Below are 27,370 nucleotides of genomic sequence, written 5' to 3' on the forward strand. Positions count from 1 at the left end.
CACCATATGGAGATGAGATATTAACATTGAGCATTTCCAAAGTTGCTGCACTAATTTTCCAGGTGATATAAGGAAACCCCAGCTAAGCCATACAAGATTGGGAGTGGTTTGTGGTCATTACAACTAACATTATGGCAAATGAGGAAATGTCCAAAGCTGTTTTGCTACTATTCTGAAACACACAAACAGATTAACATGTAGTAGACAGTTTGAAAAGGTCCATTTAGCAATGAATTCCCTTCGATTTCTCTAATTGAGACACTGGAAAAGGTTCAACTAACCATTATTGAAAAAACAGAAATCTTACCTTTTGGAAAGAGTAATGAGTTAACCACATGAATAACACCATTGTTTGCCATGAGATCAGATTCTGTGGACTTCACGTTATTTACTAACATTGTGTTGTTTGCCTGAAAGCAAAGAAGATTGATGACTTAAGAGCTTTTATCAATAATGTGTTTCATTACAATAAATCACCCATGTACCTTTAACTTGTGAATGATGACTTTCTTTAGTTTTGTGTTTAAAGCTATGTGAACTTCCTCCAATGGTTCATTAAGCTTACCCATTACTCAATGGGCTAAGTCCAACAAACAACACAGGCCTCAGCACAATCCACTGTTTGTGTTCAATTAGTTGATCTCAGCCAGATGACTGCCACAAGTGCCCACAGTACCTCACACGTCGTGGGGAAACAAATAGCTCAGGAGTTCTCCATCAACAACTCCTGTTACAAATAGAGGTAGACAAAGTTTGGGAAGGTGGCGGGGTGATGGTTGAGGGGAACTTCTACGAATTTCTACCTTCCCTTTCTCACTATGTTATAAAGACTGCTGACATTTAGTGTTAAGGCTCACGTGTGAATAATGAAACACAAAACACCATAACACACTTGTAAAACTGCAGTGTACTAAATGATTTCAGCTTTGTATGAAACTACTGAAGGACATGAAATAGATCAAGGTATGGGGTGACTGTAACAATGTACTAAAAAGTTTAGCTATTTCTTGAATTAAGGACATATGATCAATTGATATCTGTATTATCACTGATTCCAGTATAAATACTTAACTTGCTAGAATTTCCCCTGCATGACAGAATTCTGGCTGCAATTTTATCATATGAGATTTTAGTCAGCTACTTTCTTAAATGTATAGTAAGGTTTGGAACATATTGCTGTGCAGCATTCCAGTTTTAGGTACACTGAGCTAAAAATTACATTTATAGTCAAAACAACTCACCAGTTTTACCATAAGTCTGCTGCCTTGGTATGATTTCAGCACATTGGTGACTCCATACTCAATACCACCTCCAACATAAATCCCTTTGAGGAGGTGGTACAGAAGGATATGTCTGAGAGCATTTTTATCACCTGTAAGATAGATGCAAATTGTTTCTGATTTTGTCTGGAAATAAATGCCAAAAGTTGTATGAATTGGAAATAGGGAAGCCTAAGGATTGAGGACCAAAACTTTACTGTCCACTTCCTAACTTGCACCATGTCCTGCTCATCCAATGCCCCTGGGTTTACTGAATTTTTTGGCTCACATATAAGTAAAGCCTGCTTTTTAAAATTTTCATCCTTATTTACAAATCAGTCTGTGGCTCACACCTCCCAATTCCTGAAATCTCCTTCAATGCTACAATGTTGGAAGCTTTTTGCACTCCTTCCTTGCACAACTGTGCAGTCAACTTCCAAGATCCGAGATTGTGGAAACAGCTCCTTAAAATTTTCCATCTCTTTTCTCTCCTTTCAGGCAATCTTTAAGGTCTATTTCTCTGACCAAGCTGTGATAGTCTGCCCAAATGACTTGTTCTCTGCCTTGCTGTACATGCATTGGAATGTTTTACCAGGAAAAGGCCATTATTTAAGTAGAAGATATTGCTGCTGCTGGTGGACACATTGTGAGCAGGTCTTGCTATTTGAGCTGTCAGTGCTAAATGGATGGTGTTGATTGTTCATCACATTTACGCCTCGCACAGGCTTCCTAGATGGCATTATAGTAATTACATATCCATATTAGTGAGGTGCTCTCTACAGTGTCTGGAAACAAGGTAAGCAAGACCAGCAACTTAATCAATTAGACTGTAGAATTCTTAATGAGCAGCATGGAGTCTAAATCTTGACATGTAAGTTAGAATATTTAATTAAATACCTGTCATGTATAGAAAGTGAAATAAGGAGGGAAAGAGAAATGTGATTCAGACAAAAATAGAGAAAAAAGTAAAATAAATATCTCCTTTCAGCAATTCTACAATTGTGCAATGTTTTCAGTGTCACAGATAATTTGATTATAATTATTATTTACCATGTTTCTAAAAATGTACTTGGATTTGAATGGACTAGCTTTAATATTTAATACAGAGAATGTAATAAATATCTAGTGGGCAACTCCAGTAAATTCAATTTGCAAAGCTTCTTGAGGTGCCCAGCAACAATTATTGGAAGTAATGCAGGAAATTCTAGGAAGCAGATAAAGGATCCTCATTTTATCACTAAATGTAAGGGTCCCTTCTGTTTTAGATTGGAAATCGAGGTGTTATTTTAAGGCATGCTTGAACACAGTACCAACAGTTGGAAAATTTTGTATCACAATTTCCATACAAATCCACCTTTGTTTCTCTGCATGAATGTGGAGCTAGGCAAATAAAATGGCCCCCTAATGTTTTTTCCACACCTGAATCAATAACACTCTTGGAGTTCTAAAGATGCCAGTGTACTGTGAGAAATGCGTGAAACTACAAGCACTTGCGTTAAGCAGCACCTTATCATAAACAAATGTCTTTGCAATGAAGTCACTTTTGTAATGTAGCTATATGCAACCACCTGTTTCCACACAAAGGACAAATGAATTAGCATGAAATCTGTTTTTAAGTTGAGGGAAGAATGTTGGGCAGTACATCAAAATGAATGAATAAATATGTATTTTGCTTCTGGCCAGAGGATAAATTCAGTCCAATAGACTGCCCTACTTTTTTTTTCAAAATTAGCTGTATTGGATAGTTTGTGGCCATCCAAGAAAGTAGCTAAGTGGAGTTTCACTCTTATATCCCTTTAACAACGTGATTCTCCTTTCGCAATGGAGTTAGGGAACTGCCTATAAAGCTATGTTAATGAATGAATTCACCGTATTAAAACACAGACCATTAACGTGACCAATTAAAGCAAGGTATCAATTTAGTGACACACTGCAAGTTAAATATATACAAAGCAATCTTACTATGTGTTTTCATTTTAACAAAACTGTAAAAATAAAAGAACGTGAGGATAAAAATCCGAGAGTGTTCCAAACTCATTGCAATTCTAGACTGTCTGACCATTCATGGACTGAAGTAAAAAAATTCACTACAATCAAAAACTGCAGACACCACTCAAACCATGCTGCATAACAAACCAGAGATATGGGGAGCGATCATTGAGGGGAAAGAGAGTGAACTGTTATTTGCCTACATTTAGCTTATAAAGCAAGGAAGGGCACATCTACTTCCTTAGAATCCATAAAACACAATGTTGAAAAGGTTTTGAAACTTTTTTCCTTGAGGAGCTCTCAGCCTTCCTTTTAAGGACCCACTAGTTAAGATGGTGAAGATCTCCACGTTGCAAATTTATTGATTAAAGAATATAAACTTCAGAATCTTTGACTGACATAAGAGCTGGCTTCTCATTTCAATGCCAAAATTAGATTTGTGCTCATTTCAAGACAGTATCAGAACCATCTGATAAAAACAAGCCGTAAACACTTTAGTGACAGCCTCATTGTTCATGCAGGACCTCTGAATTGATCAATTATTAAGACACCTAATTTAGGTCTATAAAATAAAACCTTATATTTAGATCCTTTATTTAAAACTGTAAAACTTACAGTTGGATTTTTAAAGCTTCAATTTCTTACTTGTCAATTCTTTTAGGTCATCTGATGAAAGACTTTCAAACACGTCATTGGTTGGAACGAATAAAGTCCAGTCTCCTTCTTCCGTAAGCAGTTCTGTCAGACCTGCAGATTCTGCCAGAGTCAGGAATATGCTGATAAGAAAAGTAATTGTAACATTAGTGAAAGCTTTTTGACAAGAGAAAGATCGGCAGAAGAATATAATGGGAAAAAGGATGTCGTCCCTTTTGGCTGGCTTTAGTATCAAGATTCTTTTTACGGTTACAAACATTTACTGCATTAATAGCCTTCTGTGTCCTTCCATTTCAGTCCAGTCAGAATTCACTTCAATAAGTGAATCTATTCAACATTTTGATGAGAGTCAGTGTTTACACCCACATTGCTCTCTTGCTCTGTAAAGTCAGTGAACATATTTATTCTGGTTCCATGCCTTCACAGGCCACTACAGGATTCATCGGTATGGACTACAGTCTCACTGTGATGGACATGAAATGAGGAACAATCTCCCTTGATTAGATTAGATTAGATTACTTACAGTGTGGAAACAGGCCCTTCGGCCCAACAAGTCCACACCGACCCGCCGAAGCGCAACCCACCCATACCTCTACATTTACCCCTTACCTAACACTACGGGCAATTTAGCATGGCCAATTCACCTGACCCGCACATCTTTGGACTGTGGGAGGAAACCGGAGCACCCGGAGGAAACCCAAGCAGACACGGGGAGAACGTGCAAACTCCACACAGTCAGTCGCCTGAGTCGGGAATTGAACCCGGGTCTCAGGTGCTGTGAGACAGCAGTGCTAACCACTGTCCCACCGTGCAACCCTCCCTCACAGTTACCCCGCAAATTCAAATGCAACTGATTTTAGACCAACTCAAATCCAGCAAGTATTTGTTTATTCATTTGCTGAACATGGGTATCACTGATAAGGCCAGCACTTACCGTTCAATCACAAACCCCCTTGAGAAGATGATAAGACACCTCTTGAAAATTGAGTGGCTTGCTAGGCCATCTCAATGGGCAAGTGAATCTGGAATCAAATACAGACCAAACCAGGCAAAGATGTCGGACTTTCTTTTTTATAAGATATTAGAATACCTGCTGGGTTTTTATGGAAATCAGGTCACCACTACTGAAACTTCATACTTCAGATGTTATTTCTTTCATTAAACATAAATTACCTAGCTGCCGTGGAGAGAGTCTGAACCTGTATATTTAAGTAAGGTGTTCAGAGCTTCGGATTACAAGTGCAATAATGTAACTACATTCTTACCACTGCATCAGGATACCCAGTAGATAGCCAACTAGTCATGGTTCTACTTAAATAAGGCCTGGGCCTCAAAATGGCTCCAAATACTTCCCTCCCAGAAATGGGTGAGTAACGTGGTATATTCTGCCGGAAGGAAAATATACTCCTGCATCTGTGAACATTGAGTATGCTTCTCTTGCTTTGTTCACTGATATAAACATTGGTGAAATTGGCAATTGACCTGCTGGTTCTGATAAAATAACTTCTCTTAAATCCCAATAGCTAGAACATCTTCGTACTTACCTAAAGCGAGGATCTTCCCTCAGAACTTGCAGCAGGGACTTCTCTGCAGGAAGAATGACCTTTCTGATTTGGTGAATGACACCGTTTCTTCCTTCCTTGCTTCCTCTGATCATACAGGAGTTCTCAATGCAAACTGCCTGCCAGAAAAACCAGTACAAACTCATTTTAGATTAGATTAGATCACTTACAGTGTGGAAACAGGTCCTTTGGCCCAACAAGTCCACACCGAACAGCCAAAGCGCAACCCACCCATACCCCTACATTTACCCCTTACCTAACACTACGGGCAATTTAGCACGTCCAATTCACCTGACCCGCACATCTTTGGACTGTGGGAGGAAACTGGAGCATCCAGAGGAAACCCACGCAGACACGGGAAGAACGTGCAAACTCTACACAGTCACCTGAGGTGGGAATTGAACCCAGGTCTCTGGCGCTGTGAGGCAGCAGTGCTAACCACTGTTTCAAAACTCAGACCATTGGAACAGCATTGTGGGTAATTATTGCAGTAAATCTCATTATTTATTCTTTGTTTCTCAGATGGGGTGGGTGGTGGTGGGGCAGGACTTAACATTTTTCAAGGCTTATTGCTAATTGTTGTGAATGAACACAGGTTTCATTGTGGCGAAGCAAGAAAGAGAAATTAGAAACTGTAAGAAATTAGAAACTATACAATTTCTAGATCCATATAAATACTTTTGTAAAAAACGTATTCGTAGAATGTAGGTATCACTGGCCAGCATTATTGCCAACCTCTTGTTGCCCCTGAGAATGGGGGGGGGGGCAGGTGGGAGGGGTGAGTGCATTTTTCAATTGCTGCAGTCCACGTGTTGTAGATTGACTGATAATGTATCTGCTACCTTTGTCTTTCTAGATGGTAGTAGTAATGGATTTGGAAAGTGCTATCAAAGGACCCAATTTCTGCAGTGCACCTTTAGACAGGACACACTGCTACATTAGTGGTGGTGAGGGTTTATGTTGTTGGGATGGTGCTAATCAAGTGGGCTGCTTTGGCCTAAGTGGGATGCTTTGGTCAAACTTGAGCACTGTTGGAGTTGCAGTCATCTCATCAGCAAGCGGGAGCATTCATGGACAGGCTTTAAGTGAGTCAGGACGTGATTATTCATTGCACGTTTCATAGATTCCCTACAGCATGGAATCAGGCCATTTGGCCCAACAAGTCCACACCAACCCTTAGAGTATCCCACCCAGACCCATCCCACCTACCCTATGACTATACACTTCCCCTGACTAATAAACCTAACCTACACATCCCCGAACACAATGGGAAATTTAACATGGTCAGTTCACCTGACGTGCACATCTTTGGATTGTGGGAGGAAATCAGAGCACCCAGAGGAAACCCACGCATACACGGGGAGAATGTGCAAACTCTACACAGACAGTTCCCCGAGGCTGGAAGCAAACTTGGGCCCCTGGTGCCATGAGACAGCAGTGTTGACCACTGAGCTATTGTGCCACCTCTGAACTGTTCTTGTTGCCACAGTCCCTATATGGCTGGTCCAGTTCCGTTCTTGATCAATAATAACCCACGAGATGTTGATAGTGAGAGATTCCATGACGGTGATACCACGGAATGTGAAGTCGTGATGGTTAGATTCACTCCTAATGGAGACAGTTATTGCCTGGAACTGTGGTGCAAATATTACTTGCCTTGTGTCATAACAATCAGTTGTATTTTTTGCTAATTTATATTCCCAATCAATTTTCTTTCTTTTTCTGACTGCTGGTAGTTCTTGAACAAGTTCCAATCCTTTGGCATGCCATTAGTTTTCACTGTTGGATATGTCTTAGTTTTTGATTCGATACTTTGCTTCATCACTTTTATTGATTATAGGTGCTTCATCCTTCTCTGCAACTCCTTCTTTTTGAATAGAATTTTTTTTAATTAGCATTATGCAATATGTTCGGTGCAGACTCAATGGACTAAAAACCTTTTCCATGACATCGGCCATTGCCCTTCTAACGAACATCCACTTAGTCTATTTTCTAAGTCTGTTTTCTTCACTACTCTGTAATTTAAGTTAAGGACAGTGTTTGAGATTCAAGTTGTTATCCCTGAAATTAAATTTGAAATTCTACCTTGTTGTGATCACTATTCCCTAGAGGAATAGTAACGAGGAAACTCATCAATTCCGAATTAATTACACATTACTAGATCATAGCCTGTTCATGGATAGGTTATGCAACATATTGTTTGAAACAAAAATCTCTCACATTTACAACATATTTTCGTTGAGCAAGCCTCAATAGCCTTTTGAGGAAAATAAGTTCTGATTTCTACTGCAGTAAAACGTATGCCCCCCGTCTATTCATTACTCCCCACTGTAACAAGCTGCCTGTCTAACCCTCTGCTTTTTGCAATAAGGTATCATACAAGTATACAGCTTTTGTTTGAAATGCTTCAGTGACATCACCTTGGAAAAGCTTAGGCACGAAGGAACCAGGTTTTCTCTAATAATTTTTCATCTTCTTGAACAAACTCATCCCTGTAATCTGTTATCCTCAAAATCCAGTCTATGCAGCATGTCCTCAAAATTTAACCCTTAAGCATCATGGACTAAGAGGAGTATGTAACAAGTCAGAATTATTGTGAAGCAGACTAAGAGAGGTGCGGGAAAAATCAGAATCACTGTGAAATGGGCTGGGAGGTGTGTGCAGTGAGTGAATGTCACTGTGAAATGGGCTGGGAGGTGCGTGCAGTGAGTGAGTGTCCCTGTGAAATGGGCTGGGAGGTGCGTGCAGTGAGTGAGTGTCACTGTGAAATGGACAGGGAGGAGTGTGCAATGAGTGAATGTCCCTGTGAAATAGACTGGGAGGAAAGTGCTGTGAGTGAGTGCCCCTGTGAAATGGAAAGGGAGGAGAATGCAGTGAGTGAGTGTCACTGTGAAAGGGACTGGGAGGAGAGTGCAGTGAGTGAGTGTCACTGTGAAATGTGCTGGGAGGTGCGTGCAGTGAGTGTCACTGTGAATTAGGCTGGGAGGAGTGTGCAGTGAGTGTCCCTGTGAAATGGACTGGGAGGAGAGTGCAGTGTGTGAGTATCCCTGTGAAATGGACTGGGAGGAGAGTGCAGTGAGTGAGTGTCACTGTGAAATGGACTGGGAGGAGTGTGCAGTGAGTGAGTGTCCCTGTGAAACGGACTGGGAGGAGAGTGCAGTGAGTGAGTGTCACTGTGAAATGGACTGGGAGGAGTGTGCAGTGAGTGAGTGTCCCTATGAAATGGATAGGAGGAGTGTGCTATGAGAGTCAGTGAAAGGGACTGGGAGGAGTGTGCAGTGAATGATTGTCCCTGTGAAATGGACTAGGAGGACTGTGCAGTGAGTGGGTGTCACTGTGAAATGGGCTGGGAGGTGCATACAGTGAGTGGGTGTCACTGTGAATTGGACTGGGAGGAGAGTGCAGTGAGTGTCCCTGTGAAATGGACTGGGAGGAGAGTGCAGTGAGTGAGTATCCCTGTGAAATGGACAGGGAGAAGTGTGCAGTGAGTGAGTGTCACTGTGAAATGGACTGGGAAGAGAGTGCAGTGAGTGAGTGTCACTGTGAAATGGGCTGGGAGGAGAGTGCAGTGTGTGAGTGTCCCTGTGAAATGGACTGGGAGGAGAGTGCAGTGAGTGAGTGTCCCTGTGAAATGGATAGGAGGAGTGTGCTATGAGAGAGAGTCAGTGAAAGGGACTGGGAGGAGTGTGCAGTGAATGAGTGTCCCTGTGAAATGGACTAGGAGGACTGTGCAGTGAGTGAGTGTCACTGTGAAATAGACAGGGAGATCTGTGCAGTGAGTGAGTATCCCTGTGAAATGTGCTGGGAGGTGCGTGCAGTGAGTGTCACGTGAAATGGGCTGGGAGGAGTGTGCAGTGAGTGTCACTGTGAAATGGGCTGGGAGGAAAGTGCAGTGAGTGAGTGTCACTGTAAAATGGACAGGGAGGAAAGTGCAGTGAGTGAGTGTCACTGTGAAAGGGACTGGGAGGAGAGTGCAGCGAGTGAGTGTCCCTGTGAAATGGACAGGGAGGAGAGTGCAGTGAGTAAGTGTCACTGTGAAATGTGCTGGGAGGTGCGTGCAGTGAGTGTCACTGTGAATTTGGCTGGGAGGAGTGTGCAGTGAGTGAGTATCCCTGTGAAACGGACAGGGAGAAGTGTGCAGTGAGTGTCCCTGTGAAATGGACTGGGAGAAGTGTGCAGTGAGTGAGTGTCACTGTGAAATGGACTGGGAGAAGTGTGCAGTGAGTGAGTGTCACTGTGAAATGGACAGGGAGGAGAGTGCAGTGAGTGAGTATCCCTGTGAAATGGGCTGGGAGAAAAGTGCAGTGTGTGAGTGTCACTGTGAAATGGACTGGGAGGAGAGTGCAGTGTGTGAATATCCCTGTGAAATGGACTGGGAGGAGTTTGCAGTGAGTGAGTGTCCCTGTGAAATGGATAGGAGGAGTGTGCTATGAGAGAGAGTCAGTGAAAGGGACTGGGACGAGTGTGCAGTGAGTGAGTGCCCCTGTGAAATGGACTAGGAGGACTGTGCAGTGAGTTAGTGTCCCTGTGAACTGGGCTGGGCAGAGTATGCTGTGGGTCTCACTGTGAAGCATTGAGTTCCTACGCTTCAGTTCACTGAAGTCTCTAATTGACGCCACCAACTGCTTTCAACTATCTGTCTGTCCACTTAACTATTCTAGGCAGAACTCCCTTGCCTACAGTGATTACTTTTGAGGTACTGATTGCAGTAAACGGTATTAAAGTTGTAATTTCTAACCTGGAAGTCAGCATATGTAACAGTGCTATTCAAGAAATAAAGGAGACAGGAAACATAGATCAATTAGTCTGACATAAATCATGAAGTAAGTGTTGGAATCTATTTTTACGTAAGTCTTAGTAATTCACTTCGCAAAGCATAACATGAATATGAAAATTAACATGGTTTTATGAAAGGGAAATCCTGTTTTACAAACTTACTTATGCTTTTGAGACTTTGTAAAGTGGAACTACTGAATGCAATATACTTCAAAATAAGACCAAAAGACTTGGGGCAGAAATTAGGCCATTCAGCGCATCGAGTCTATTCCAACATTCAATCATGATTGATAAGTTTCTCAACCTCATTCTCCTGCTTTCTCCCTATAACCCTTGATCCCTTTGATGCTCAATAACCTCTCTATCTCCATTTTTAATTTATTTCATGACCTGGCCTCCACAGCCTTCTGCAGCAAGGAATTCCATAGATTCACCACTGTCTGGCTGAAGACGTTTCCTCTTATCTCTGTTTTAAATTGTCATCCTTTTACTTTAAGGCTGTGCCCTCAGGTCCTAGTCTCTGCTACCAATGGTAACATCTTCCCAACATCCACTCTGTCCAGGCCTTTCAGTTAGATCTCCCCCCATCCTTCTAAACTCCATTGAGTACAGACCCAGAGTCCTCAAACGTTCCTCATAAGTTAAGCTTTTCATTCCTGGGACCATTCTCAACCTCCTCTGAACATGCTGCAGGACCAGTACATCCTTCTTGAGATATGGGGTCTATTTACAATCACATCATTTAGACACAGACGTACAGAGCAGTTTATCATGGTTGCAGATGATACAAGGCTAGGTGGGAAGGCACACTGTCAGGAGAAAAATGGAGGCTGCAATGAGGTTAAATGAATGGGCAAAAAGGCAGCAGATGGTACAATGTGGAGAAATGTGAGGTTATTTTCTTTTATTGTAAGATAGAAAAACATAATTTCTTTTCCAAAAAAGACATCTGACCTGCAGGACAGCCCAATCCCACTGACTGCAATGATTCAGAATGGCAGGGGTCTAGAAGGTCCAAGTCCTGACTGACCACAGTTAACCTGGAAGCAGATAATACCCCTGACTGACTGTGATGGTCCACTCTCGCTGGCTGCAGTCACTGCTTAGGACTTACACAAATGGCCATTTGGGTGAAGTATACACAGTGCATTTGCCATGTAAACTGCTGTCACATTTTGCAGGGTTGAAGTTATGTATCGTGAAGCTGTAGAGTGATATCTGCACCTCCATGACTGTTCAGTGCTCCCAACCTTAATAAGCTGTCTGCCTCTTCCTCTACAAGTTGCAACAAATGTAATGCAAGTCACAGAGGCTGGCAGACAGTGACTGAGCACTGAAGACCTTGTGTGCTAAGAAAGCAGTACAAGCCACACAACAGCTGACAGCCTGAGGGTCAGTAATCATGCACTAAGAAAGCAATTTGAAGTGGTTCAAGGCTAGCAGCCTCTGAGCAAGCACAAAGTCAGTCAGTGTTAAGAAAGTAAGAACTGTAAGATGCATATATACATGAGTACAAAGCAGCCTGTGTTGATGCACAAGATACGCACTTCTGCTTGCTCTTTAAGCTGGCTGGCAGAAACATGCAAGTCATCGGTATCCCTGAGCTTCTGGGGAAATTGTTGAAAGGCTGAAGTGGTGTATCGAGTTAACCCAGGAGCAGAGAGGGTATTTCTCAGTGTTTTCCCATCTTTCTTATCATTACTCAATCCACCCAAGGAAGAAAAAATTCCATGTGTTGTTTAGTGGATGGTTTAGTGGATATTGCTTACCCTCAGTTTTCAATTCTAACAAATGCTCATTTTCCTAGACATCACTTGTGTTTTCCATTGTAGATGCTGATTATTCTACTGATGAGTTTTATTTTCGTGTCAACTTTTTTAGTCACAAAAAGGGCATGCTTATGACACAAATAAATTTACAAGAAACAACTCTGGAAAATCTATTTTTTTCACTAAATGTTTTTAATTTTTGTACTGAATAATTCTATTTAAATTCCAACTATAATGATTTAATTCAGGACTTGATTTTTCTTTTTCTCCCAACAACTTTCTAATCTTTGCTAATTCAAAGAATCTGCACAATTTGTTTGAACATTACGGAGATACTGATTCTCAAATTTCCAAATTCTGTATTTCTTCAAATTTCCCTTACAATGTCTTCTATTTGAAATATTGCATAAAACGGCAGAATAAAAAGTATAGTGTAAATGAATAGGTTATGGCTGATGAAATTTTCATTTGACAGTCTTGAGTGAGTAAGGGGAAGGTAGCTTTGCTTGCCAGGTATGTCCCCTCCTCCTGCCCCTCCAATAGAGGATGGCAGAGGAGCATTCTGGGAGAAGGCAGCTCAGTCACCATGACTGAACAGTGGAGCAATGTCAAGGAATGGTAAGCTCCAAACGTTACATTACTCTAGTGTTTCTATTCTTCCTTCCCCCTCCAACCAAAAAATAAGATATGTGTTATTGAGAAATTGTAATGGAAAGCTGTGAGGCTATGCCTCAGACCAATATGCTTGCTGGAATATACCCCAGCAATGCACATTGAAATTCTGGCCTAGTGTACTTACAGTGCGATAGATAAAAACTCTGAGGAAATTTCCGTCTAATGTCTCCAGCCGTTGTCCACTGTACAACTCATTGAGGACCACCTTCATTTTCAAAATGTGGTTTCTCAGGATTAGTTTTAGTATTCGCTGATCAAGTCCCATAACTTCGGCTGTCAAAATAGAAATGGGAAAGATTCATTCAAAATTGAACAATATCTGCAGCCATGAGAACATCCAAGTTGAAGGAGGAGTTACTACTTGAGTACACTGTTAAATTAAATTGCTATTCCTTTTAGTCCTATTACAGTTAATTCAACACCTGTGACAGTTTGTGAGGATATTTTCTCCTAAACAGCAGTTACTTGGACATATCTGAGAAACTGATTATCACACAAGTCTACACCTACATTAAAGTCAGTCATGAAACTGGAATATTATTTGCTAACTTGATTCCTTTAAATTGTCAGATTCTAATTGTTTAAATCAATCAGGGAGATAGCTGACGAGATTGTATAGGCATTGGTGGTGACCTGTCAGGAATCGCTGGAGTCAGGGAGGGTCCCAGAGGACTGCAAGATAGTTAATGTAACACCCTTGTTTAAGAAGGGCGGGAGGCAGGAAATTATAGGCTGGTATGCCTGACCTCAGTTGTTGGTAAGATTTTAGAGTCCATTATTAAGGATGAGATTGCAGACTACTCAGAGTGCATGGTAACTCTGTTAGAATTAGTTGAGGAGGTATCGAGCCAATTAGACAAAGGAGAGCCAATGGACATGATCTATTTGGATTTCCAGAAGGTCTTTGACAAGGTGCTAAATAAGAGTCCATAGTGTTAGAGATAAGGTTCTGGCATGGATAGAGGATTGGTTGACTGGCAGAAAGCAGAGAATAGGGAACAAGGAGCTGATTTCAGGGCAGCTGCCAGTGACCAGTTGAGGTCAGAGTTGGGACCACAACCATATGCCTTAATGATCTGGCTGAAGGAACTGAGGCCGTATTGGCTAAGTTTGCTGAAGGGACTGGTAATGTTGGCCATGTGGGGAAACAACAGAAGGACGTGCACAGGCTGGGAGAGTGACCAAAGAAATGACAGATGAAATACAGTGTGGGAAATTGTGGGGTTATGCACTTTGATAGGAAGAAGGGCTTTTGCCCGAAACGTCGAATTTCCTGTTCCTTGGATGCTGCCTGACCTGCTGCGCTTTAACCAGCAACACATTTTCAGCTCAGAAAAGAAGTATAGACTATTTTTTATATAGGGAATGGTTTCAGAAATCTGAAGCAAAAAGTGAACTACCAGAGGAAGTGTTAGATGCAGGTATATTTGTGACATTTAAAAGACATTCGGACAGGTACATAAATAGGATAGATTTAGAGGGATATGGGCCAAATGCAGGCAAATGGGATGAGTTTAGTTTGGGAAATTTGGTTGGCATGGCCGAGTTGGACCGCGGGGTGTGTTTCCATATTGCATGACTCTCTGACTCTATACTTAGGAGTCCTAGTTCACAATTCGCTGAAAGTTAACATGCAGGTTCAGTTAACAGTTGGGAAGGCAAATGCAATGTTGGCATTCATTTCAAGAAGACTAGAATATAAGAGCAGAGATGTGCTGCTGAAGCTTTATGGGCTCTGCATTTGGAATATTGTAAGTAGTTTGGGCCCTATAGCTAAGGAAGGCTATGCTGGCATTGGAAGGGATCCAGAGGAGGTTTACTAGAATGATCTTATGAATGAAAGACTTTTTGTATGAGGTGCGGTTGAGGTCTTTAGGTCTGTAGTCGATAGAATTTAAAAGAATGAGGGAGGGTCTGATTGAAACTTACTGAGAGACCTGGATATAAAGGATGTAGAGAAGATGTTTCCTCTAGCAGGAGAGACTAGACCCAAGGGCATCGCCTCAGAGTGAAGGGATAACCAGTTGGAACCAAGATGAGAAGGGATCTCTTCAGCTAGAGGGTGATGACTCTGAAGAACTCATTGCCACGAAGTGCTATGGAGATCAAGTCATTGAGTATATTTAAGACAGAGAAAGATAGGTTCTTGATGGGTAAGGGAACGAAGGCTACAGGAAGAAGGCAGGAGAATGGAATCATGAAACATATCAGCCATGATCGAATGGTGGAACAGATTTGATGGACCAAATGACCTAATTCTGTTCCTAGCATTGGTTAAAGTTAATTGAACAAGTCATCAAAATATCCCCTCACTGAAGCTTGCTTGATTGGTCCTAGTGAAGCTGCCCTGATTCACCTTTGGATCTTGCTATCATGCTGCTCCTTGTGATGGACAGGCTGCAGTCCCTGCAGTGGCCATTACTTCCAGTAGTACTAGAGTCCTGCTGGCTTTCTGATTAGCCAGCAGCTTGCTTAACCCTTGATAGGTGTGGAATGTGGGTAGGTGATACTTCCTTCAATACAGAAGTGATTAGAATTATCCTGATCAGGAGAATGTCTTCAACTCTAAGTAATTCTTTTAGCACTCAAATGACAGAAGCAAGCAATACAATGGCCTGAAAATTAATGTTCCTGATATTCTTGTACAATAGATTAACATGCTGAGATCAAACTTGTTTGTTTGGTATTCTAAATGAGGCAGCAAACTATTTAGAACAGCCAGCTTAAATTTCTTCCATAATCAAAATCAACGTGTTGCATTAAATATTTGACAGAGATGATTTACCATTGAAAGCATCATTCATGGGAGCAAGGATTGTGTATTCCTTATTTTCAGCAAGAGCAGCAGAAATTCCAGTTTCCTTCATTAAGTCATAAAATGTGGTCTGTTTGCCATTAGTCAGCTCCAAGACCTGCATAGCTTAAAGTGCAATAAGAGAAAGGCATCAGTATTTGTACAGCTTATCAGATTTCCTATTAATGAGTTTGTACTAAATCAACCATTCAACTCATTTCAGCTCTCTAAACAATTGTCCCCATTTCAGTTGACCAGTCATGTCATGACTTCAATGACAAATGGGGCACTGAGATATTTTAAAAGTATTTTTAAGAGACCAAAAGAAGAAATATTGGAAGCCCTGATCACCATTTTCCTTCCTTTCTGGTTACAGGCACGGTGTCGGAGCACTGAAAGAGTGCTATCATTCCACCATTGTTTAAAAAGAGTGAAAAGGATAGGCTGGTCAGCCTAACCCTAGTGGGCCAGGGGAAATTTATTAGAATAGATTCTGAGATAATAACATCAACCATCACATAGATAGGCAGTGATTAATCTGGCTCAATCAGCACAGAACTGTAAAAGGCAGGTTGGGTCTGAATAATTTGATTGAATTCTTTGAGCAGCTAACAAGGAAAGTCAGTGAGGATAATGCTTTTGATGAAGTTTGTACAGGTTTTAGCAAAGCCTTTGACAATGCCCCATGAGTCAGATTTAACACAAAAGCAAAGTCCAAGGGATTGGTGGGAAACTGGCAAAAGTGGCTCAGTAGTCAGAAGAGAAGGGTAATTGTCAAAGGTGTGTTTGTGATCAGAGCTTGTTCTATTATAGTTTGATTAGGTAACTAAAATGATTAGAAAGGCACGTGGAATAATTTCCTTTATCAATGATAGTACAAAAATGATGTTGGAACTGTTCAACACACTAGTTTGACCACAGGTAGAATTCTGCATTCATTTCTAGTCACCACATTGTGGAAATATGTGATCCTACTGCACAGAGCACAGAGAAAATTTATGAGGATGTTGCCAGAAAAGAGAACTTTTTTCTATGAAGAAAGGCTACATTTGTTTTTTATTGGAAGGCTAAAGGGCAATTTGAAATGTACTAAACTGACGAGGGGCCGAAATAATAATACTTTGTTTTTCCATAATTTGAATATTTGTACTAATGAGCTCAATAATTAAATGAAAAAAAATGCCTGTCTGATTGTTGGGCAGGATATAATTTTGGCTTGCTTGTGATGGCTTTTTATGGTCATTCTTAGCTCTAGTTCCATAAATACTATCAAATTATTCCCTCCAGGGAAGAAAATGAGGTCTAAAACTGACTGTAAGCAAGCCAATGCAGTATCAGTGTCATCAGGAATAGCACCTAAGCTTTTACAATGAACTTTTATGCTGTCATTTCCAACTGATCCATTGTATTAATGTGATTGTGTGTATTTAATAACTGGTTCAAATCTGACTTTTGACTAATTATCTTTTATATTCTAATTACATTTATGTTTTTAAGAACAACGATTTCAGCATCATAAATAAATTCCAGTAATAAGTGGTTAGTTTTAAAATCAGTACAAATTCATAATTATGCTTCTTATTCAGCAAACATTGATTTTTATAAGAATGGTATTCACCATTGGTACTGACTTCATATTCAAACAAAGAAATTTATTATGTTTAACATGTATTTAATTGTCAAAAGCCAGAAATGCAACATTTACTGTAATTTATTCTGCCACCAGCTTCCTCTCACCAATTACCTGCATCTGGAATCAGCACTTTATCAGTTAAGTGAATGACACCATTGCTGGTCACAATGTCTTTGCGATTGACCATCTTTTGCCCATTAACAGTAAGACTATCACCATCGCATCCAATCTCTATATTTGTTCCTTCTATGGTAGTGTAGGTGGATCCAGACATTATGGCTTCTGAACACTGAACGGAGTTGAGAATATGATAGTTCAGCATAGCTGCAAGAAAATGACAAAAGATTAAAGTGTAAAACTGATGATCAGATTCAACACTCTCCATTACTGAAAGTTGCTTGAATTCCGCTGTGAATTTACATCCCTGCTAGGAGTTGAAGTTTGTGTTGTGGGAGAGTCACAGAGCTGGCAGGGAGCTATGTAAATGGTTCTTTACAGTACAAATCAAGAACAGGGAGAGGAATTGGGATATACTTTGCTACTGGGTTCTTCCAGGACCAGAGAAGGAGAAAAGGGTTGAAATCCTGAACTTAAGTCCCATGATGTCCTTGTGTCTCAACTCTTCATAAAGTAAAATGAACTTGACTGATTGGGCTGGCTGTGATCAGAGTCATAGCTTCTATGGAGGGATCAAGACTCCACAGGATTAAAAATCAGGCCAATATAAAATGGTGTCATTGGAACACAACTCTGTCATTTCAAATTTGTATCTTGCTCCATCGAGCCAGCCAACTATCCCAATGCCAGAATTCAGGCAACTGTGGGAATATGTTGTGAATGGATTTGTAACCATTCATTTGCCGGTTACTGCTGAGAAGAAATGAACAGAAAAGGTGCAATTAAAATATAGCAAACTTACTATTTGGACCAAAGTCACAAAAAAAAATCAGTATTAAATGCAAAACACTCAATAACTGAACATTTCATACATATCCAATGTAGCAGCCACATTGGTGATTTCAGGAAGAGCATGGGAGTGTTTAAGCCTCAAAATATAAAATAAAACTCAGGTCCTACTGAAATAAAAATGAAAGTTGAAATTAATGGAATTAAAAAGGGAGAGAGATGTTTAAATTACTTGATAGATTTTGCCAATTCATTGGATTCAAATGATTTCTATATTTTATTGGGGAATCAAGAGTTAACTATCAGGTTGAATTGTTGAGACTCCAACTGTTCATGGAGCTATAGGGTTCCTAGGTTTAACAGGGGAGATGGAATGGTGGGTGATGAGTGATGGGGTGTGAATTATATTTCAGTTTAGATGTCTTCTAATCATGCGCGAAGGGAGCCTGTGAAAGGAAATCCGTGACTGGACACTGTTAACCATGAATGATTAAGGTACAGTTTTAGCGATGTGTGTATCAAGCACAAGCAGAGGGATCAATTAACAGCAGCTTAAAGAGGATGTCTGCTACAATTTTGCCAAAAAAAATTGGCCTCGAAAAGCTCTGGAGATGGTGAATTCATGATGTCTGGAAACAATTAATCATGAGCAAGTTTGATATCTTAATAGTCCAAAAGAGGGAGGAAAACCAATCTTAACTACCTCAACCATGTGGTGAAGATTTAACTTGAAGTGTGTTGTTGATAGGCATAAAGGAAGGAGGCTCATTCACTCTGTTTCTAGCTCCATGTCAATTTAACATTCTTCAGATATCTGTCGCCTATGGCAGCAGCTATTTCTCATCATGTCCAAAGATGTTATAGTGAACCTTTGCAAAACACTGCTTTGATGTCAACTTAAGCTGGTATTCTGTGCGGGACACCATATTTCATGAAAGATGTGAATGCATTATAGGGAGAATATAGAAAACATTGTTTTGGTTCAAGTGGCATAATACTTCAGATATGAGGATAGAATGGAGGTGTGAGTGCTCTCTTTCAAGAAGAGTGAGTTAACAGAAGTTTTGCTAGAGATGTTCAAAATCGTAAGAGTCTGGCCAGAACTATTGGTGAAACAATTTTTTAAAAATTGTTCATGAGATATCGGCGTCACTAACTAGGCAAGTATTAATTATGCATTCCTAATTGCCCTTGAGAAGGTGATGGTGAGCTGCCTTTCTGAATTGGTGCATTATTTGCAGGTGTAGGTGACCTGCCATGCTGTTTGTTAGGGAGCTTGCTGTTCACAGCCAGAGAACCCTGGATACAAAGTGAATGAGAAATGAACCAAAATTGACAGGAAGAAACAATTCATTGCATTGCAAGTTGTTAGGATCAAATACATAGCATGAGCATGTTATGTGGTTTTAATCATGACTTTCAATACAGAATTTCACAAGTATCTGAATAGAAAAATATGCAGGGCTACAGGGAAAGGTGTAAGAGAGCAGGCCTATTAATTTATTATTATAGAATCCCTACAGTGTGGAAACAGGCCATTCAGCCCAACAAGTCCACACCTACCCACTCTGCATTTCCAGTGGCTAATGCATCTAACCTGCACACCCCTAAACACTATGGGTAATTTAGCATGGCCAATCCTCCTAACTTCACATCTTTGAACTGCAGGAGTGAACCATAGCACCGAGCAGAAACCCATGCAGACACAGGGAGAGCGTGCAAGCTCCACACAGTCAGTCATCCAAGGAAGGAATCGAACCCCGGCTCCTAGTGCTGTGAGGCAGCAGTGCTAACCACTGAGCCACTATAGTTGAAATGCTCTCATAGAATTGATCAGGATAAGGCAGCCTCACTCTGTACTGCAGCACTATGATTTATAGAACACTTCTCTCAACCACAAAAGCACTAAACATGCAAAGAAGAGTTTTTGATGTGCCTGTGGTGATGGTAGCATTCTTCCAGCTGCTTAAGATAATGGAGCACTGTTATAAAGCAGGAAATGCACAGCAAGCTTTCACTAACAGCAATGTAATTATAACATGATTATTTGTTTTTGTGATACTGATTGAGAGATAAACATTGACTAAGTAAATGAAGTTATCTCTGCTGCTACTGGTTGACATAATGCCATGGAATCTTTCACAGCCACCTGAGGAGGTCAATGTCTCATCCAAAAGATAGCATCACTGAAACTCTAGTGATGACAAGTGCAGGTAGGAACTCATCTGAGACAAGCAAAACATTCACCCAAAACATTCACCCACTTCCTCCAACAGATTTTGAGGAACAAAATCTAAGCATACAGAGAGATAGATAATGGAGGAGAAATCTTTAAAAACTTGTGGCTTTATTTTGAATAAAGTGATTTTTAATCACTGAATTTCAAAAAAGAATATCCATAATCCATAATTCATGTAATGTCCAGAAATGCTCAGCCAGCTAATAAGATATATTTTTAAATGCATCAGTCAAGACCTTCAAAACTTAATAAAATTAACTTGTAAAAAATTTGGATTTGCCTTGAATATCCTTTCCAATTAGATTAGATTAGATTCCCTACAGTGTAGAAACAGGCCCTTCGTCCCAAAAAGTCCACACCGACCCTCCGAAGAGCAACTCACCCAGACCCATTCCCCTACATTCATCCCTGACTAATGCACCTAACACTACGGGCAATTTAGCATAGCCAATTCACCTAACCCGCACAACTTTGGACTTGTCCAGTACATGCACAGTTCTTGTATTTGCAGAATCACCAAAGATTATTCTGCCATTCTTTACACTATGTGTTTACAAAGCATCATGACTAGATTTGTGATCAGCAAAATCTTAATTAAAAAAAAACTCTTTGCAGACAATTCTGAAACCACATTGGGACAAATCTTTGTGCTTCAGGATGAAATGTATGGTGTGAGCTAGTAGCCTGTCCTAAACCTCTCCAGAATTTTATTTCATTAACCTCAATGGATTGCTGAATCGCTATCATTGACTTTACACTGTTGAACAAAGTCAAGACCTATGTCCTCATATCTATTTGGCCGACAACCATTTTAACACAGCTGAAATGCAAATCCTGACACAAACCAAAGTAAGTTGTGGAATGCAGGCATGGCATCAATAAAAAGGAGGAATCCAAATGTTTTCTTTGAACTAGATGACTTTGTTGAGTCATTTATTGCATTATGCATCATTTAACAAAGTACCTTTCAGTGCCACAGGGTCACTTAAGATGCGCTCCAGAACGTCTCGTGAAAGTTTGTCAAAGGCTTCATTGGTAGGAGCAAAAACAGTGTAATGTCCATCTTTGCGTAGGGTTTCAAGTAACCCAGAGGCAATGGCAGCAGCCTGAAAGGAAAACACATAAGACAGTGTCCAATAAGTTACAATCCTTGACATTTTAGTTTCCTATATAAGAACATACATCCTAATGTTTTACTGATCCATAGTTAAAATGCATCCCTGAAATGAAAGCAAGTCAAAGAATGCAGTGGCATAATGTTTCTTTTACTGGGTTGGTAATGCAGAGCTCCAGGCAAATATCTTGGAGACATGGCTTTGACTCCCAACATTGCGATTTGAATTCAATCTAAAAAAAACCTAGAATTAAACTAATATCATTAAGGAAAGAAATCTGCCATCATTACCTGGTCTGGCCTACATCTGACTCCAGACTTTTAACTGCTGTCTGAAATAGCCTGGAGGAGAATCAGTTCAAGGCCAAGCAGGGATGGTAACCTTGTCAGAGGTGCCAACATCCCATGAAAGAATTTTTAAAAAGGTAAGGTACCACAATTGTGTAAAAAAATGTATTATTTTTGGCAACATAAACGGCCTCGTCTTGTCCATCGAGCAACATAATAGAAAGATCACCTCCAGAATGTGGTCCAATATAAAGCTTGATCAAACTGTTCATTGAAAAAAGCAGATGGCATAATGATCTCTGGTCTAGAGTTAAATGGTCATTTTTTTAATTAAATAAGTTTTTTTTCAGTTTTCTCTTACAAATGTGATTTATGTCATTTGTCCAAAACCAAAAGGAATTGAAATGCACTAGCAAACTTTGAAAAGTCAGAAATGATGAAGGCTGACATTTTAAACTGCTGTCAGTCTTTAGATTCATTCTACATTGGGAAACAACCCACTCATAATTAAATTTGAGAAAAATCCCGAAAGAACAGCTGATGCTGGAAATCAGAAACAAAAACAGAAATTGTTGAAAAAACTCAGCAGGTGTGGCAACATGTGTAGAATGAAAATAGAGTTAATGTTTTGGGTCCAGTGACTCTTCTTCAGAACTCGTGAGATGTGAATACATGTCTAATTTGTTCATGAGACTGACTCCGTACATGTGGTGTCAGCCTATTAAGAGCAGCCAAATATTCATGGTCACCGAACTGCCAGTGCAATTTAGTCCAATAAAGAAGGATCAGCATATTCATTTATCAGTGATATTAGCATCAGATGTGATCTTACTGGGAATTAGACGATATATTAATAGAATGGTTTATTTATCCTTATCCTTTCAAAATTGATACAAAATTTCCATGTTGCAGCAACAAGCTAATCACATGGATAAGAGGAATCCATTGAATAGATCATTGCACACATCAATAATGCTGGTTCAAAACTGTTCTGCAGTGTGATCCCAGAAGGCATGCAGGTCTGGCAGCATTTGTGGAGAATAGGCCAAATTAATGTTTCTGCATTCTTCTTCTCAAGAAGGATTACTGGACTAGAAACATTAACTCTGCTTTCCCTGCACAGAATCTGCTACACATGTCAGAGAAACTGCTACCTTTAAAGTTCCTCTCAGGCTTTCACCTGATGATGAAATGATGCTAATTGTATTGGGTTGAGGGTCATATTGACATGCCATCTTTCATGCAGCGCCATGTAAATGATGGCATGCTGTGACTCAATGTTTAAAAAATTCTACTTTATATAGTTAGACAGGAATCCACATTTTTTTTCAATCCCAAAGTGAGCTATATTTTCTTTGAGAATAGGAGGCTTTATCAGCAGCAGCTGCCGAATGGGAACTGCTACCTTTCTCAGCAAAATTATTGGAATGTGTTTGTCGACAACTTGCCAATCTGCTAAGCATCCTTACATTGGTTCCACCTTCCTGTGAAGCTGTTAGCTCAGCCTGGTGATAAGCCCTTTACTGCCAACTAAAGAAAGGGAGGAATGCATAAATAAACAGCTGCATCTGGCACAAAACCACATGAAAATCTAAGTGCTCGCTGGAAATAGAGAAAGAAACCAAAAAATGATCTTTATGCAGCCCACTCCACTTGGCTTGATGTGGCCAAGTCCAGCAGCACACAAGTGCTTCCAATACCTTGTCCTAATTCAGGTTTCATAAGGAAGCTGAAGACTTGATGAGCAATATGCCTGGAGCCTAAAAACAGTATGCAGCACTTTTATGTGCCTTCTGAGTACATTCCTTAAGCTCCTACCTGCTTTGCGGTGGGGCTTTAAATACGCATACCAAACTCAACCCAAAAATTGGACCTTAATTAAATGGAAACCTAATTTCTTTCTGATTTTCATTAGTTTACTTCCAGACATTGCTATGGGAATGAGATCAAAATCGTCTCCAATTTGTTCACTTACAATGTCATGTTGGCACTCCCATTAACTCATTATATTATGCTTGATCATTCAATTTTTCAGGTGAAATAGCAAGCATTTATAAAACAAATGCTTAAACCTAGTAGTGCTACAATACGTTTGTGTATGCCCAGCATCTTAAACTAAATATTTAGTTATCATTATCAAATTCAATAATAGCTGATAGTGAAAGTGTTGATAATCAGAGATCAGGAACTCTTCAGTTGATTGCATAATATTGACACTTAGGTTATTTGTTGTACAGCAATTTACCCTGAGAGATGAAAGCTCTTCAGTTCCTTCAATGACATCTGCAATGGTGTTACCAACTGCTGTGACAACGCGGTCAATGACGTGCACAACACCATTGGTCGCAATGTGATTTGCATAAAGCAGTCTAGCACAGTTCACTGTAACAATCTGCAAAGGTACAAAGAAGAGAAATACATTTTGTCTGGGTTTTAAGAATTGATAGATTTTTTTTAACGCACAGCTTTCAAACATCAAACTCTTCACCCTGAGTTCCACATTTTCAAGACTGTTCCTAAAGCCATATTATAAACTTTGCATCTCAAGAGGCAAAGTTTCTTCTCCCATTGCATTCCTTCACTAACTTGCCTCCGTGGCACTAACCTCTCATCATTTCAGTTCAACCTGTCTCATTGTAGCCAACATTGAAGCTGAAATGTTTTCTCCATCACCCTGATGAAGGAGCAGCGCTCCAAAAGCTAGTGCTTCCAAATAAACCTGTTGAACTATAACCTGGTGTTGTGAGATTTTTAACTTTTCCCACGCAGACCAACACCAACACCTCCAAATCTTCTCCTTCCACATAGATTTTTAAGATTTCATGTTTTGGCCATTCTTCACATTATCTACAGATTTCCCCACTATAACATCATTCAATGGGAAGTGGCTATATTACTGCATGAGATTAATGTTTCAGATAAATGTAAATTCAAAGCCTACAACCCTTCTCCCAGTTCCATCACAAACCCAGAATATGAACTTAGTTTTCTAAAAAAAAGTGAATTGAAGAGCAAGAATTGCTAAAACAGCCATGAAACTTAAAGAAAAGATTCAATACTCTTTAGAAAAGATAACTTCATATCATTTCCCAGCACCCTTCCCTCATTCACCATCATCCATCATCCCCTATCTCAGGTGAAGGTGGAAAGTTATGTCTCTTTGCCTCGAGAGCTTCATGGTCGCCTCGATATGACAGTGGATGTTAAATTAAGAAATAATTCCAGCTAGAAGGCACCAGAGTCAAAGTTCATGACCATGTTTGCCTTTGTCATCTGTGACAATGTAACCCTTACTCTGCTGTGAGGTTGGATTTGTGGCTGCAGAGTTGTCAGACTTCAGTGCGAAGCTCCTTACAGCGTTGTCAGACTTCAGTGCTAAGCTCCTTAGTGAAGCATTGGCAGCTCTGAGGTTGGTCACTGCTGACGCTCAGGTAGAAGAATTGCAGAGTACACCTCCACCTCACCCTCTCCCGTTTCCCGCTCTGTATGTTCCTAATTCTAAGCATTCCCATTGCTGAGGTGTAATACTTCACTCATATCTGGGAGCAAATTATTTGTGTGGAAGCTTTGAAGTCAACAGAACAAACTTTAGCATCTGTCATGTCACTCCTGGTATTCTTTTGAAGTTTGGGAGAATCATGGAAAGAACCAAAACAGCAGAATTATAACCACAGTCAAAATCAGACTGTATCTGTCAGAGCTCTGACTCCCACACATGAAGGACAGACAAGCTTCAAAAGTGGTGAATAATGTAAAACAGATTAAAAACCTACCCCATTTGAATAATGATTGATGAGAAGGGGGAAGTCATTGTACATTGATGGTACAGCCATTCCATCTTTCATATCCTTTGTCAATAAACGATAGTCTACCATATGGTAATGCAAAGCATTGAGGAGTTCAATGTTCACATTGCTCAACAGTGCATCACGAATCTCCTGTTGGGGAAAAGAAAGATAATACCAATTATTTAACCAGTTCTTTGTGCCTACAATTTTGAATGTTTTTGTTATAGCCAAGATTATAATTTCATGGATGAATTAATGCCACAAAATATCAGTGTATTTGTGGACCTTATAAATATCTATTAATAAATGTCTCATAACTTAAGTGTTAAGAACAGTCATGGATGGAGAATTTTTTTTTACTTCTGCCAAGAAATTGTTTATGAATTTAGTTTATTTTAATACTGTATTTAATCCAGAGATATTGAACCCAGTTGTTTCTCTTCTTTCCATGAATCCAGAATATCTTTCACACAGATAAACTAGCAGCTAACTGAATCACACCCTGAACAGGTTTAACTCTGTAGGTTTGAAATTTCCTTTTAAAACAAATCATTTTTACTCTGAAGGGAGATTTTCTGATGTCAGAGACTCACATTGCAGTGTGGCTGACAATTGATGATTGCCATCGGCCAGAAGTGGAATTCAAGCCCCAGCTGTTCAAACTAACTGACCACAGATAACTTGTGCTATTTTTACACAACTCTCCCAGTCTTATTGCCTATTGAAAAAGGACTGCTTTTCTGGCACATATTTTATCAACAACTTACAGCATCCAGCAGCATCCAAGCTTCATCACTTGGTGCAAAGAAGGTGAAAGATCCAACTCCTTCAATCTCTTTTCTTAGTTGAGACCTGTCTGCATAATTCTGTGTACTTCTGGCACCAACAATACCCAAAGTACCATAAACGTGATCGATAGGGGCAACTAGAAAAGAAAACACAAAGAAGCGTTTTACTCACATCTGAGCTTCATATGAAAAATATACCAGCAACCACAATGTAAACCTTTGAAGTTCTGCACGTTGAAATAATAATACTTGATCTTAGCAACAGATGACTACTATGTAGTACTCAATTACAGTAATGACATAAATTGTCATCCTATCATTTCCATTAGAGGCATTCCCAATAACTACTCAGAAGAATTTGGACAACTATTATAAAATGTACCTTGGAAATAAAATGACTTTATATATTTATGATGGGCAGTGCACTAAATGCAATATAGTGCAAAGTGCACTATATTGTCAACATGGTAAAGTGTGGCAGGTGATTGCATTTCAAAGGTCTCTTAAAATATTATTGGTTTATGAAATTAAATCACATCACTACATTGCAAATTACAATTCCAAACACTATGTTCTACAATGAGTTAATGTTGCCCACTAAAGTTGCAATTATTAATTTATTGCTTCATTCACATTAGATCAAGGGTGTCTATTCTGGCATGAAGTCTGGCAGTGCAGTGGGTGGTATCGCTGCCTCTGAGGCACATATTCCAATGTCAATCCATTCATAGCTGAGAAAGGTGCATTCATATTCATAGTGCAGCCTGGCAGGTTGAATGTCAACCTGCAAATCCTTTTAAAACATAGCAATGGCAAGCAGTCGGAGTGAGAGAGAATCTGGATCAATCATGTGAAGGAGATAACCTTGGTGTCTGCGCCGTTACTATTCTTAGCCCCAACATGCAGGTAGAAAGTGCATATTGACACAAACAACTCGAATGCCTCAAGTGAACTGTAACATACCGTCTATTGTGGGAGCAAGCTCTCCCAAATGTAGCTGACTCTCCTGTTCAGACTTTATGACATCCACTAATGCTAGCATTCTAGTAAGAAATTATGTCTGGGAGTAAAAACCTTTTGACATCATTTAAATAATAATATAAAAATGCCTTCAAATGTTAACATTTCATGTACTA

General features: G+C 40.0%; 1 protein-coding gene across 10 annotated transcripts in view; it reads right to left on the reverse strand.

Annotated features, from left to right (window-relative positions):
- The window catches only part of LOC132816498 (periostin-like), a 95,513-nt gene that overhangs the window by 32,509 nt on the left and 35,634 nt on the right, over positions 1-27,370 (reverse strand). For all 10 annotated transcript variants that reach the window (XM_060826170.1, XM_060826169.1, XM_060826168.1 and 7 more), the window contains exons 5-15: positions 26,214-26,371; positions 25,432-25,596; positions 23,904-24,050; positions 21,221-21,362; positions 17,223-17,435; positions 15,470-15,604; positions 12,809-12,957; positions 5,447-5,583; positions 3,894-4,024; positions 1,242-1,372; positions 308-410 (exon numbers count right to left, since the gene is read on the reverse strand). In XM_060826170.1, coding sequence (XP_060682153.1) covers positions 308-410; positions 1,242-1,372; positions 3,894-4,024; positions 5,447-5,583; positions 12,809-12,957; positions 15,470-15,604; positions 17,223-17,435; positions 21,221-21,362; positions 23,904-24,050; positions 25,432-25,596; positions 26,214-26,371 — 1,611 coding nt within the window. The remainder of the gene's footprint in view (positions 1-307; positions 411-1,241; positions 1,373-3,893; positions 4,025-5,446; positions 5,584-12,808; positions 12,958-15,469; positions 15,605-17,222; positions 17,436-21,220; positions 21,363-23,903; positions 24,051-25,431; positions 25,597-26,213; positions 26,372-27,370) is intronic.

Source organism: Hemiscyllium ocellatum, chromosome 6, assembly GCF_020745735.1.
Source record: "Hemiscyllium ocellatum isolate sHemOce1 chromosome 6, sHemOce1.pat.X.cur, whole genome shotgun sequence".
NCBI classification, from domain to species: domain Eukaryota; kingdom Metazoa; phylum Chordata; class Chondrichthyes; order Orectolobiformes; family Hemiscylliidae; genus Hemiscyllium; species Hemiscyllium ocellatum.